Below are 14256 nucleotides of genomic sequence, written 5' to 3' on the forward strand. Positions count from 1 at the left end.
GAACAGACTTCTCAAGCCTTGGGTCAATGAAACAACCACAAGGCTATCCATCTCTCCCCTGCCGCTGTGCATATGTATTCACCCTTTAAATGACATCATACTAAAATAGTCTGCAACAAAACTCCATCTATATTAATACTTCTAAGATCATAAATTCACGAAGGCAGAGGCTTTTCCAACCAGCTTTCTGCATGCCTGTATTACCAGTCTGATGTAAAAGAATCATAGAAGCCTAGAATGGTTTGGGTTCGAAGGCACCTTAAACTCATCCCGTCCCACAGGCAGGGACACCTTCCACTAGAGCAGGTTGCTCCAAGCCCCTATGTCCAACCTGGCCTTGAGCACTGACACAGTTCTTCCCTGTGAGGGTGTTGAGGCACTGGCACAGGGTGCCCAAAGAAGCTGTGGCTGCCCCATCCCTGGCAGTGTTCAAGACCAGGTTGGACAGGGCTTGAAGCAACCTGGTCTAATGAAAAGTGTAGAAGAAATAAGCAGCACACTGCTCCCCACTTTCATACCTACAGTACAATAGTTAGAATATTTTAGCACAACTCATGACACCAGGCAAGCAGTCCCACATCAAGGGGATTTCAGCAAGAATTAACACCTAATTCCCACACAACACACCCCACCCCAGTTTAAAGACCTGTCATTCACTTGCCTTCTTCTACCCCAAACATTTCAGTTCCAGCAGTCATCAGTGTCCATCTCTGTGACTAGCATCTCATCTGAACAGCAGTAAATTCACAGTGAATAATCAAAAGCAACAGAAAAATAATGGAGATACTAGGTTTCAAAATGATACATTTATTATAACTGAATAAAGGACACAAGCTCCAAATTAACTTAAAAATTTTATAGTGCATTATGGCAAACACAGGACCAGTATGCTCAGAGCACAGATAAATGATTTTCAACTTAAATCTGTAACACGGGCTGAAATTCTTCAACTGAAAGGCAGAATTTGGCTTACATACAAAGAACAGAATATGGGATTATTATTTTATTTAAATATACCCAATAATCTGATATAAACAATTTAAAAGTATTTAAATACATGCTGAAGTTTAAATGGCTAGCAAGGTAGGTAGATAGAAAGTTACAAGAAGTATTTTGGAGTTGTATAAAAGGTGTAACTCTTTCACCCAGACAAGGCCTATTTAAGTTCAAGGTACCAACTATCCTGTCAAAAGGTTAATCTCTACCTGCATGCACTCCTGCTGACAAACATCACCTATTGATTTATCTTCCTGGTACTTAATCTGCAGGCAGATTCACTCTTCCAGCACGCAGACAGTGATGAAAATCTCAGTAAAAACCACGTTCTGAGCTTACATGAAATGGAAACAAGTTCTCCAATAAAATAAGTACTATATCCTGCTTGCTTGGAGGGGGAAAATAAATTACATCATTTTTTTACTTCTCTTCCCTGGTGCTAAAGAGTTTTTAAAAAGCTTTTTATATGTTCTATATTTTTACCCCCAAATAATTTATAATCAAAATCTCATCTTCTTGAATCTGACACTGGTCCTACCGCTTACCTCACTCTGAGCTTAGAGGCTTTGCCTGTGTAAGTCACAAGGTCACCAAAATCTCTCACATCCTTTTAATTATTTAAACAAATATTTACATCTCCCAATTAAATATTCCTTCACGAAACACGTTCTGACCAGTTACTGTACACTCGGAGGTCATCCTTTCTCTGGAAGTACTGCAGGTTCTGGGCTTTTGGTCAACACAAGGGATGACAAAGCATGTTAGCTGCAGCTAGTCCTCAAGCTGGAGCTATCTGTAGCACCTGGACAGAGCTGCTCGGGACGGTTCAAACCTAGGGAAGCATGAATCACTGCTTTAAGCTTGCAGAATGTGTTGAAGCTCAAGTCCGGCTGTCATGGGTTTGCCTGCTTTCAGCATCAGAAGGAAGGTATTTGCTATGGTTGTTGCATACATCCCTCTAAACGCTTCGGGTATCAGGGGAAAACTGCCACCTGTGATTGACATTTAAAAGCATTTCATATAACCTGCTAAAATTGCCCAAGATGCCAAACTGCAAACAAGTCTGAAAGCTAAAAATGTGTAATAAATGAATCACAATTACTTTAATGAGGACATTCTTCACTTAAAAAGAAAAAAAAATAGCTATTTTTCGCTCCCCGCTCCCTTCTTATTTAATCCACAGGAAATTTAAATGACCATTACACACAGAAAAAGAACAGCAGAAAAAAAGTCTTGAACTCCCATATCCTAAAATCAAGCAATTTACTGTAAGGACAGTTAAAGCTCTGCAAAATTTTTAATTAAAAAAAAAAAAAAGAAAATCTCTGAAAACAGCTTTTTCTGCTACTTCCCTATTTAAATGTGTGCGTTCAAGCACATACAACTCTTGGGTTTCTGATATTCCATGGAAGGTTGCAGACAATCCTAGAGTATTTTTACTGTGTTGCAGGAATGTCAAGTAAGATTTTTATGTATTGCTTTCAAATTGAAGACACGCAACTGCAGAATTTAGCACGCTTCAAAGCCCATGAATTCTAATGGTAAATTATACAATATAAAATTAGGTTTTAAATCACGTTTTTGTGAAATTTGCGTTACTTTTTTCATCTAAGCAAAGTTGTGTTTTTCACACAGCACCTAGTGAAGTCCTATCTTCACAATTTACAAACTGTCTTTCATGCTGAAATCTCCAAGTTAATCTCAGTTTGCAAGGAAGAGAACAGCCCCTTGTTTAGGGCTGTATTAACTGCAAAGGTTTGTACTGATGTGAAATTTCAGCTTTGTCACTGCAATTTTACACTTCAGATACAATTACAGTAATTCTCAGGAGGATCTTACTTATTGCAAGCAGCTTTCTCTGCAAACTGTACAGAATACTAACTCAATACTTGAACTAAACACTGACCTTTTTTCTACTGTACTGTACATCTTACTGTACATCTTGCTTTGGAAACAACTAATTACAGTGGTCCATCATGCAAGCCATGAGACTGTCAAAACTTCTTTTGTTCCACTAACTTCAAATAAGTTTTTATAAATAATTTAGCCAATCTAGAGAAATACTGAACATGGAATTATGCTGAAAGATGCTTGGGAGTCAACATTTTCTATGACTGTATGCACCTATGACTAAAAGCACTAAGTACTGACTGCCCACCTCAGTATCACTGTGAACAGAGCTGTTGTGAGATGTGCTCTCCACAGTGTTCACAAAGTGAAGAATGGTCACATATTTTGTAAATACTGAGTGCAAAATAAAAGCAGAACAGAAAACCAAACTACAACCCTGCTGGTTCAAGTCACACTGGGTGTGTTTGATAACAGATTTTAAGGAATAGTGGAAAATTTAGCCTATGGAACATCCCAGAATTAGCATTTTAAATGTCAAAATTTACTATTAAGGACAGACATTAATGAGTAAACCTTTACTTACTGTCAGTATCTAATCACACAGTTAAAGACAGTATCTATAACCAATTGATTTGAAAGCTAATGATGTAATCAAAGCACTGGCAATTCCAGACATGACTTGCTGACTGCACAGAAAGCGAGGCCATGAGATGAAAGTATTTATGAACTTTCACTATACCTGGCTAGTTATTTTATACCTGAGATGAAAACTAAGAGGTAAGAGAGCTGATGTAAGTAATTATCAGATGAAAAACAAGCACATGTGCCAAGATAAAAGCATTTAAAAAGAATATATGCAACAAGATCACAACTGACATTTTCCCCTTACAATTATTTTCATTTTGTTATTTAGACAAACACTTTAACTCACTTTACTGTGTGATGGATTCTGTTCCAGAATTATCTGAAAGGCTCCTGTGATTCCAATGCTTAAGTAATTCATGGAATTTTGAGCAGAAGTGACATGCTCTACTCCCTAGTCTTAAGAAATTTAAGGCACCCGTAAGAAGCAAACTTCATGGGAAGTTTCCATTCTAGGGAAAAAGAAATCTGATTTCCCCTTCAATACAAAAAAAGAAAACAACATTCATGAATTCATAGAAGTGATTAGAATGCCACATTCTCTGTCAGTGAGGCAACAGCTGAGTGATATTTAGCTTAAACAGAACTCTAGATTTCTAAAGAGCTGCTACTGAAGCTACACACTCTTCACTAACAGGTTGCGAAGTATGCAATACTGTGACAGAAGGGGAAGCTTGTATTAAATCCTGAACAAGCCAAAAGGTAGAAGCAGAGCAAGGTTGGGCCCCATGTAATGATGAAACAAACTGAATGAGAAACATTTTTTTCCATGACAGATACACTTAATTTATCCAGCAAACTTGCAAGTTTAATGGATCACTGTACCACAACAAAGAGTGCAAATACATGATTTTTGTGGGCAGGAGCACTGCTAAAGAAGCGTACTTTGTTTTCATCTGTATGGAATGACAGTGAATCACTTCTCTAATGAACGGAAATTTCATTCCATAGGTCAGAAAACATATCTATGATTTATTACTAGGATCAGCTTAAAACATTTCCCATAATCACAAAGCTCAAGTAATATGTAGCCATTAGACACAGAAAAATATACAAGGTTTTGGTTACAGTTGGAGTTAGCTTCAGATTCTGAAGCTTAATTCTTTACTTCCACAGGTTCTTTATCCTGCTTTTCCTTTGCTTTCTCTTTTTCTTCCAGTTTTTCTTCTTTCTGAAGCAGTGCCATAATCTCAGCAACCTGTGCAGTGCCAATATCAATATCTTCTTTGTCAATCAGTTCTACTACCTACAATGAACACAAAATGAAATTGAGAGCCCATTTAGTTTTTACATGATTGAGACATTTTCTTGTCATGAGTTAAGACAAGAAAGCATTCACTTTTCTCATGTTCAAGAAATACTGCATTGTTTCCTTACATGCAACACAAATTTAAACCACAACCAGTGCCTCAAAGATCTCCAGTTTTTAAAAGACAAAACTTAAAGCAAATGATCTAGAACTTAGTAGGTCATTCCAAATTCCTTTATAAAGCTTTTTGTACAAATGTATTCTTTGCACAGCTCCTCAAGTTCCTACAATTATTTTGCATTATATGCAGAATTGAGTAGTACCTACGTTGCTAAATGCACAACAGCTGTTTAGAGCAACAGATAATCGCCACTGGGACACCTTCAGTGGAAAGGGAAAACGTGTTTCAAAAGGTTGATACTGTATTTTCTAACTGGCCATAGTTTAAGTGCTCTTTCTGTATTGAATAGGAAAATTACTTTCAAGGAAGTAAGTTTTAGGGCATCTCTAAAAAAAGAAACAACAAAATGAAGGAGAAATGCAAAAAAACCCTAAGAATGTTCTGCAAAATAAGAAAACAGAACAAATCATGCAAAGAACATAGGTCATTTACAGCCATCCTAAAGGATAACTGATGTCATCCTAAAGGATAACCGATATCAAGACTGTGGCTAATAGTGATATCTAAAGTAGCTCTTCTAAGGCTCCTTCCCATCCTCCCTCTGACTCAAAATTACCGTATCTTACAGAACTTGACATAGGCATACAGGAAAACCGACAGCTTTAAAGGTAACGTGGGTAACACACGCAGCATAAAGACTATTCGTCCCCTCTGCCTCTCCCACCGAATAGCCATATAAATTCTGAGGATGCTACTATGTACTATAAGATCTATTTACAGCACATTACCAAAAACCTCATTGGCATCACTCATGCCAAAGACAGCAATATGAATTTCAGTCAGAACAGGCATAACGTCTGAAAGATGGCTACCCTCATTTTCTTTAAGCAGTCCACAGACTTACCTTAACAACGTTATTGATATCGATTTTGCCATCCTTGTTTTCATCTAGTGTCTCTGCAATCCTGGTCAGCTTCTCCTCTGGAATCTTCTGAATTTGCTTCATCACATTAATTAGCTCGGCAATACTGACGAGATTCTCCCTGTAGAGCAAGCACAGTCTGTACATGGCAAGCAGTTACTCCAAAGGAGTGAAGTTGACAAAAAGCAGTACTGAAAGTCACTACACGGCAGGTGATTAGTAAAAACAGTATTTCTTTAGAATCCTGAACACAGTGCAAAACAGCAAAAATGAGCTACTGAAAAGCAAACAGATTTCCAATGAATCTGCAGCTTACCACCAAATCTCAGGCTTTTGGTTTCCTCAAGCTTTATTGCACAAATACAGGTATCCAGTAGTCATGTGAAATTAAGTTTAGCACAGTTTCTGTGCATCTAATGTCTTTTCAGCCCCCTGCCCCATTTAACAAAGGTGCAGTGCCACGCACCTGCCATCCTTCTAGATTGAGAGAGGCTGGCCTACAAAAAATAAATGCAAGTCACATGAAAACAAAAGCTGAGAACTTACTGCTTCAGCAAGTCAGCTCTTTTGTTTTAATAGATTTCATTTGCTCGTATCAACGAAGGGACTTTTTAGAAGAAAGGACTAAACCTGACATTGTGAATAGCAGGTTTCAGACATTCCCACTGTCTGCTTACTGATCTCATTAAGCTAAAACTGTCTTGTCTTCTGCAACCTAAAGCCTCTGCTTGCCTATGTAGTTTTTGTTAATTTGAAGAACCACCTTCCAGCACAGCTCAAGATGAAATGCAGGAGACAGTGAACCCAGTAAATACGAAACAAGAGGGCTTTATCAGTATAGTCCCAGCTCCATACTGGGTCCTAACCTCTGGGCACAGACTGACTTTTACTCCAGGAGCATTTCTCAAGCTGCCACTAAATGTTCTGGACTTGTGTTGTTTCTATGGCTCTCAATGGCTTGGTGAGGCACTAACTTCAAATTTATAAACCAAGCCTTGAATAACTAAGCAATCTTTAAACTAATGATCTTCAGTCATCCACAATCACCTAAAAAATTATCCACAAACCCATCCATTACATAAAGTATAACTACAGTCAGTACAAGCAGATTTTATATTGTATTTTACATTCACAAACTTGGATAGTTTGGATCAAAACTTCCCTGTAGCACCATTCCTATAACTGCCTTAGTCTTAACATTTGAAACAAATGACCATTTGCTCTGGAGACTGAAAAAAAACCCAAAGTTTAAAAGCACCAAAAGCAGAATCCGTATTTCATGTTTAGGAATGCTCTGTTGGATCTGGGAAGCTCTCCTAAGGAATCGCATAAAATGGTGCAAGCATAAACTAGATGAATATAGCATTCATAAGCACAAACTCTGAGAATTACTGTCACAGTGTTTTTCAGTGCCTTCAAGATGCAATATATGACCCTTCAACATGATTGCCTGACAGACTCTCCAGGAACATTAAATGCTGATAAATGCATTTTGCAATGAAGCTATCACTCAAGATCTCTCTTCAGAAAGCTGCAAGTGTATTAAAGTCGAAATGAAGCAAACTGAAACGAAGCAAACTGTCAGAAAGGGACTACGTAAAATTATCTCCTGACTTCAATTAGACCTATTCCTTTGTTTCTCTCCAGACACAGAACAGACTTTACTGCAATAGTTTTCGTCACTGTCACCTTAACTGCTAAAGAACAAACATGAATGCGTTTACCACACTGTTGTGTGCCTTTTCATTCCATCACACAGGGCAAACCTACTGTGTGAGGAGCATGACTAAAGATATGATTTCACCTGCACCACCATTAGGGGTAGAGGTGTGAACAGGATGGTAAGATACTCATCAACACTTTGACATTTAGAACCCCTCAAGACTGGCATCTGGGGAATGACACCTGCTCCTTTCCTTTTTCATTTCAACTGTATTTAACATATCTTAGAAGAGAGAAAATCTACAGGACAATTTTGCTAATTTTATTTCTAAAATAAATTACCTTAACATTCTAAATAACAAACTCACTCGCTAATTCTCTTCTAGTCACACACCTAACAAAACCAAGAATGAACAGTTAGAGACACATTCAGTGCTCTCAAGTCACTTACCCAGCAGAAGGACCATCAGCACCTTGCAGCCGTACATCCACCGTCTTCTGAGCTGTCTCTAATTCATTGATAATTTTGTCTATCTGACCAATCATTCTGTTCACCCTCTTGGTCAGTCTCTTGCTTGCCTTTGACTCTTCCACTGCCTCTTCCTGGCCAGTTTTAGAGAGCTCTTTTATCTCTTGTAAATCCTAAAACAAATGGTCAGGAAAGAGAAACACTTTTGTCAGGGTAAATTCTCAACAACAGACACTACTGACTTTGACTAGGATTTCAAGACAGGAGCTATATGCAAATGAAATGCAAAAAACCCCTATAAAGCCAAACTGGAATTAGAAAAACTACTTTTAACAATGCTGCCTTTTTCATGTACCCCTTAAATGTTATTTTCCACCTCTTTCTTATGGTTGGGTAAGATTCATCTTACTTAACTTGAAGTACCTGTAATAATGACATCTATGTTTGACGAGACAGAACTGCAGCATACAGCCCCTGTTAAGCCTAGCCACCCTGGGAATACAAGCAGGAACAGGATTTTCTCATCTGGTGGGAACTACTCAAATGACTTTAACTAGGCTTTAAACACGTTATACAAACGAGGCTCTGCATTGTCCCATACAAAGTTCATTCACTCAGCTACTAACTACAGGCTCGCAGACATGCAAGCAAGATCATCTTTAAATGTGTAAACCATTTATGCTAAAACTAAACATGAACAGAAATAACAAAAAAAGAACTTCCATGCCCCATTCTTCACCTCATTGTATTCCTGGATATCGCCCTTCAATTCCTCAAGCTCCTCTTTTTCCTTTGTTAATGATTTTTTCTGTTCCTGCAGCTTGGCGCAAGCATCATTCAGCATATCGATCTCTTCCTTCGTGATTTCCTCACCCTGTAACAGAAAATACATATACATGAGTAAAAGACACATTGGTGATTTTCACAGAATCACTAGGGTTGGAAGAGACCTCTGGAGATCATCCAGTCCAACCCCCCACCAATGCAGGGCCACCCAGAGCAGGTTACACAGGAACATGTCCAGGCAGGTTTTGAATGTCTCCAGAGAGGGAGACTCCACAACCTCCCTGGGCAGACTGTTCCAGTGGTCTGCCACCCTCAACGTGAAGAGGTTTTCTTCCTCATGTTGAGGTGAAACTCCTTGTGGTTTAGTTTATGGCCACTGCTCCTCATCCTGTAGCTGAGCACCCACTGAAAAAAGTCTGGCACCATCCTCCTGGCATCCTTCTTGGAAATATTTTATAAGCATTCATGAAATACTGTCCTCGGTTCAGCAGTAGCAGTCATTTTTCTCCTTCTTAGCTGGTGCAGTGCTGTGGTTTTGACTTTCAGCCTGGGAACAGCACTGATAACACCGAGTTTTTAGTTGTTACTCAGTAATGTTTACTTTGACCAAGGACTTTCTGAGTCTCATGCTCTGCCAGGGAGGAGGGGAAGCCGGGAGGAAGCAGAGACAGGCCACCTGACCCAAACTGACCAAAGAGGTATTCCATACCACAGCATGTCATGCCTGCTATATAAACTGGGGGCAGTAACCTGGAAGGGTAAGATCACCGCTTGGGTCGGGCTGGGTATCGGTCAGTGGGTGGTGAGCGGTTGTACTCTCTTCCCTTGTTATTTCCCTTATCATTATTATTACTGGTGGTAGCAGCAGTGTTTTTGTACTATACCTTAGTTACTGGACTGTTCTTAATCTCAACCCATGGGAGTTACTTTCTTTTGATTCTCCTCCCCATCCTTTCGGTGAGCGAGCAGCTACATGGTTCTGACTTACTGGCTGGGCTTAAACCATGACAGATTCCCTCTCTGTTTCCTCTTCTCCAGGCTAAAAAGACCCAGCTCCCACAATCTCTCCTCATAACAGCAATGCTCCAGACCCGTGATCATCTTTGTGGCCCTCTGCTGGACCCTCTCCGGTAGCTCCTCATCATTCTTGTACTGAGGAGCCCAGAACTGGACACAGGACTCCAAATGTGGCTTCACAAGGGTTGAGTACAGGGGGAAGATCACCTCCCTCAACTGCTGCCACACTCCTCTGATACACACCAGGATACTGTCCCTCCTGGTCACAAAGGCACACTGCTGGCTCATAGTCAACTTCTCATCCATCAGTATTCCCAGGTCCTTCTTAGCTGAACTGCTCTCTAGTAGGTCATCCCCAGCCTGCACTGGTACTTGGGGTTCTTCCTCCCAGATGCAGTACCCTACGCTAGCCCTTGATGAACTTCATTAGGTTTCTCTTCCCAATCCTCCTGCCTACTGAGGTCCAGCTGAATGGCAGCACCTTCTCCACGTGCATCAGCCACTATCCCCAGCCTCATATCATCAGCAAACCTGCTGAGGGGCCACTCCACCCCTTCATCCAGGTCACTGATAAACAAGTTGTGTAAGACTGGACCTAGTATCAATCCCTGGGGAGCACCAGTGACTACAGGCCTCCAACTTGATTATACTCTCTGATCATGACCCTCTGAACTCTGCCATTCAGCCGGTTTTTGATCCACCTCACTGTCCGTTCATCTAACCCACATTTCCTAAGCTCACCTATGAAGATGTTACAGGAGACAGTCAGGAATGTTAACTATACACAGATTAAACACGCACAGATCTATTACATCTACAGCCAGTACAAATGTCCCCCCAGATAGGCGTATTATTTTCAGTAACACAGAAAGATCAAGGAGACACCAGAGATGCTTTGTGCTGACATCAGCTTCTGTACTGGTGGTTAAGAATTTGCAATCTACTCATTAGCTGTTTTTCAGTGACAGAGTGGGGTGAGAGGATTAAAACTGAAAGACAGTCAAGCAACTTACCACAGCTCTTACAGGGATGCTTTGATTCTTTACATTAAAGAGTATGAAAAAGTACATTTATCCAGATTACCTTAATGCCTTCCAATACCGGTGCTGTATCTTTCAGTGTCTCCGAGTGCATCACCATCTCTGCCTTTGCCAGTTTTTGTTCAGTATCCACAACTATCTGACTTTTCTGAACTTGCAGAGTAGCTGCTTCAAGATCTGCTGCTGATTCCACATCTTTCTGAATTTAAAAGACCCGTGAAGTTTTAATTAAAACAAAGATAACATTATCTGTATTAACATCAGTAAAGAACAACTTCTCAAAATAGGAACAGTTGCCAAAGTAGACTGGGGTGCTTTCATGAGAAGACAGTGTTGAACTGTAACATACTGAATGGTTTCACATTAAAATACCCACTTGCACTTAATGAACTATGCCTGCGAGCTCCTGAGGCTTAATTCACTAGTAAAGCAGGCCAACAGCTTTTACAGTGGAGGAAATAAACAAAAAAACCCACCACCTTTGCTAGAAGAATAAAAAGGCTTCTATTACTCTAATAAAGAGGAAAGAGAAATCCAACATATGTAAGACTGAGACAATCTTTTGTTTCACAGTGAATCCTTCCGGGTTGCAAACTATTTTAACATTCTCCCACATCTTTCATATGTGGATTTGAAGTCCAGTTTCATGCAGGTAACACCCAGAACAGAGGCAGTAACTTACAACATGTAAGTTTTTATATCACTGACATATATTCTCAATAGTTGAGGGCAGAACTTACCGCAGCTGCAACCTGAAGTGTTTCTTTGGCTTTCTCTACAGCTTCAGACAACCTTTCCATCTCTTTTTCTTCATTTTCTTTTCTGATAGCTTCCTCCTCCTGAAGTGTTGCTTCCAGACGTGCTTTGTTATCTATTTTTTCCCCTTCAACTTCTGCCACTTTGACTTGAGCCTCTCTGGCCTAAAAATAATGGAAGAAGCCTGCTAAAGTCTGTATGTGTGTATATATGTGTATGTTTACATTATGTAAAAAGTTTATATATCGTTACTGAGATAGGTAGTACAGGTATACTAATGAATACAGCTAATCAGCCCCCAAAGTTACCCTATTTCTTTGAAAACAGAACTTTCTACCCTGAAACCCTTTACGTTCTTCATTCTTTCTCTCAAGACTACCAATTATCTACTCAGATAATTTCTCTCTACACAACATCATCATTTTCATGTATTAAGGTATTTATATTGCCCAGAGCATAGACTGTTTATGTAAGTAAAAAGTGTATGCTAAATCTTTTTACACTATGCCTGTCTGCAGTCATGCAATCAAATACTGCCTTTATTTGCTTTATTCTCAAAATCCTCCACATATAAGCCAACTTCTGTGTTCAAAAGTCACTCCAACAAACCAACTCATGGTTCAGCTTTCAACAAAAAGACAGGAACCAAGAAGAGCATCTAATTCTCTGAATGGATTTTCAGCAATGACACTGAAAGTTGGTTACAGACCATGTATGTTAATACTTACAGCACTCTCTGGTAGTGTCTGAAGTGTTGTTTTGAGCTGATCAGCTGGAGAAAGGGTATCAGGAAGATACATGGCTCTGGATAAAATCAGCAACGAAGTAGGAATTTCCTGGTTCAGGTGGAGATCTAACCACTATAAATGCAATACACAAAACAAGTCTTCAAGTTTTGGATGTTTTTATTTCTTTACAGCTCAAATGAAGCACACACAAAGTAGTAAATACTTTTTTCTTTAGCCACTATGTATCAGTCACTATCCTGACATGAAAACTACAGGTTCTAAACAGTTAAGAATTGCAGTAATTTCATTTAAATACATGAAATATTTTGGCTAAAGAAGTATTTCAGAAAGTATTGAATGACTATTCAAAAAAGTGTTTTGTTTTACATGCATCTTCCTCTAAAGCAGACAACACCAAATGACAAAGAACTGATCTACTTGGAGAAAAGTTCTTACAAGGCAATACAAATAATTAACAAAACCTGCCAAAACTGCAAACATATTTTGGATATGTTGAAGTCTAAGTATCTATTTGCACGATCAAAACATCATGGCCCAGTCAAAAGCCCACTGCTACAACTTACTTACACAGTACAAATGACAAAGCTTACTAAAGAGAAAGACTGTTTTAGCCAAAGCCTTTAATGAGAACAGAAGCAAAAAGACTTCTCGGAATCATCACAAAAATCAGAGCTAGCAACTGAAGTTAGATTTGTGTATCCAGCCTTGCAGAAACATACCTGTTTAAGCTGCTCCTTGAGACGTTCCTGCGTCACACCAAGAGCCCTCATACCTCGGGCACGACAAGCTGCCTGCAGTTCTTTAACAGTCAGACTGTCAACTCCTTCTTCAGCAATAAGCTGCGCAAAGAATGAAATAAACTTTAACATGTAAGAACCAGAGTCCATATTTTTACAACGGCCACTAGAGGCTGCTGTGGTGACACAAAATAGCCCCACTTTTTAAACAGTGAGCATAGAATCAGAGAATGGGTTAGGCTGGAAAAGACTGTAAGATCACCCCGTTCCAACCCCCTGCCATGGGCAGGGACACCTCACACTAAACCATGTCATCCAAGGCTTTGCCCAACCTGGCCTTGAACACTGCCAGGGATGGAGCATTCACAGCTTCCTTGGGCAAACCCATTCCAGTGCCTCACCACCCTCACAGGAATCTAAACTCCCCCTGTTTAAGTTTTAACCTGTTACACCTTGTACTATCACTAGAGTTCCTAATGAAGAGTCCCTCTCCAGCATCATTGTAGGCCCCCTTCAAATACTGGAAGGCTGCTATGAGGTCTCCACGCAGCCTTCTCTTCTCCAGGCTGAACAGCCCCAACTTTCTCAGCCTGTCTCCATATGGGAGGTGCTCCAGTCCCCGATCATCCTGGTGGCCTCCTCTGGATTTACTTCAACAGCTCCAACATCCAACTTGCTCAAACATCATACTGTAGTCTTAACAGCTACATAAAGGTGATGTCAATCTCTAAGTCAGTATTTCTAACAGCTCCCTTACAAATTATACTTTCAGAGAAATGCTTTTCTTTGTAACATAATTACTTTCATTGTAATTAATGGCAGATTTAAAAAAAAGTCACCTTTTTCTTTCCGAATTTACTTCTGATTTTAAGCTCTTCAAGCTTTTATGTTCCAAGCTAGCTCAAAAATAAGACAATTGAGACAACAAAGGAAATTTCCTAGAAAGAGACATGTATATCCACACACACTCATTACTCTTAGGCAACAGAATTATCAAACAGTGCCTCTTTAGAATGACTCACTTTGTCATCTGCTTTTATGCTTCTCAACCTCATAGTCAGCTGAAAGCGGAGAAAGTTATTTGTCCCAATTGACTGAAGCTCCAGCAATTTACAAAGTGCCACCAGCTGAGGCCTGGTTAGATTGTCCAAAGTCAACTCGTCTTCAAATAGCTTCGAGAACCTTAAGATCTCCTCGTTACTGGGTCGTTCACCAGTTTCCCTGATCTGTAAGAAAAAACAAGCACACACAAAGCTTGT

General features: G+C 39.7%; 1 protein-coding gene across 2 annotated transcripts in view; it reads right to left on the reverse strand.

The window, feature by feature from the left end:
* Positions 1-787: 787 nt before the first annotated feature.
* The window catches only part of LETM1 (leucine zipper and EF-hand containing transmembrane protein 1), a 32095-nt gene continuing 18626 nt past the window's right edge, over positions 788-14256 (reverse strand). The window contains exons 6-14 of one of the 2 annotated variants that reach the window (XM_061359825.1): positions 14020-14223; positions 12980-13099; positions 12240-12371; positions 11496-11675; positions 10799-10954; positions 8652-8786; positions 7895-8085; positions 5764-5902; positions 788-4735 (exon numbers count right to left, since the gene is read on the reverse strand). In XM_061359825.1, the coding sequence (XP_061215809.1) occupies positions 4586-4735; positions 5764-5902; positions 7895-8085; positions 8652-8786; positions 10799-10954; positions 11496-11675; positions 12240-12371; positions 12980-13099; positions 14020-14223 (1407 nt within the window). In that variant the 3' untranslated portion in view covers positions 788-4585. Of the gene's footprint in view, positions 4736-5763; positions 5921-7894; positions 8086-8651; positions 8787-10798; positions 10955-11495; positions 11676-12239; positions 12372-12979; positions 13100-14019; positions 14224-14256 lie in introns of both variants that reach the window. The other variant, XM_061359824.1, reaches the window with a different exon arrangement.

The sequence above is a fragment of the Neopsephotus bourkii genome, unplaced genomic scaffold, assembly GCF_033783945.1.
Source record: "Neopsephotus bourkii isolate Nb327-2 ecotype Australia unplaced genomic scaffold, CSIRO-AGI_Nbou_v1 NB_994, whole genome shotgun sequence".
NCBI lineage: Eukaryota > Metazoa > Chordata > Aves > Psittaciformes > Psittacidae > Neopsephotus > Neopsephotus bourkii.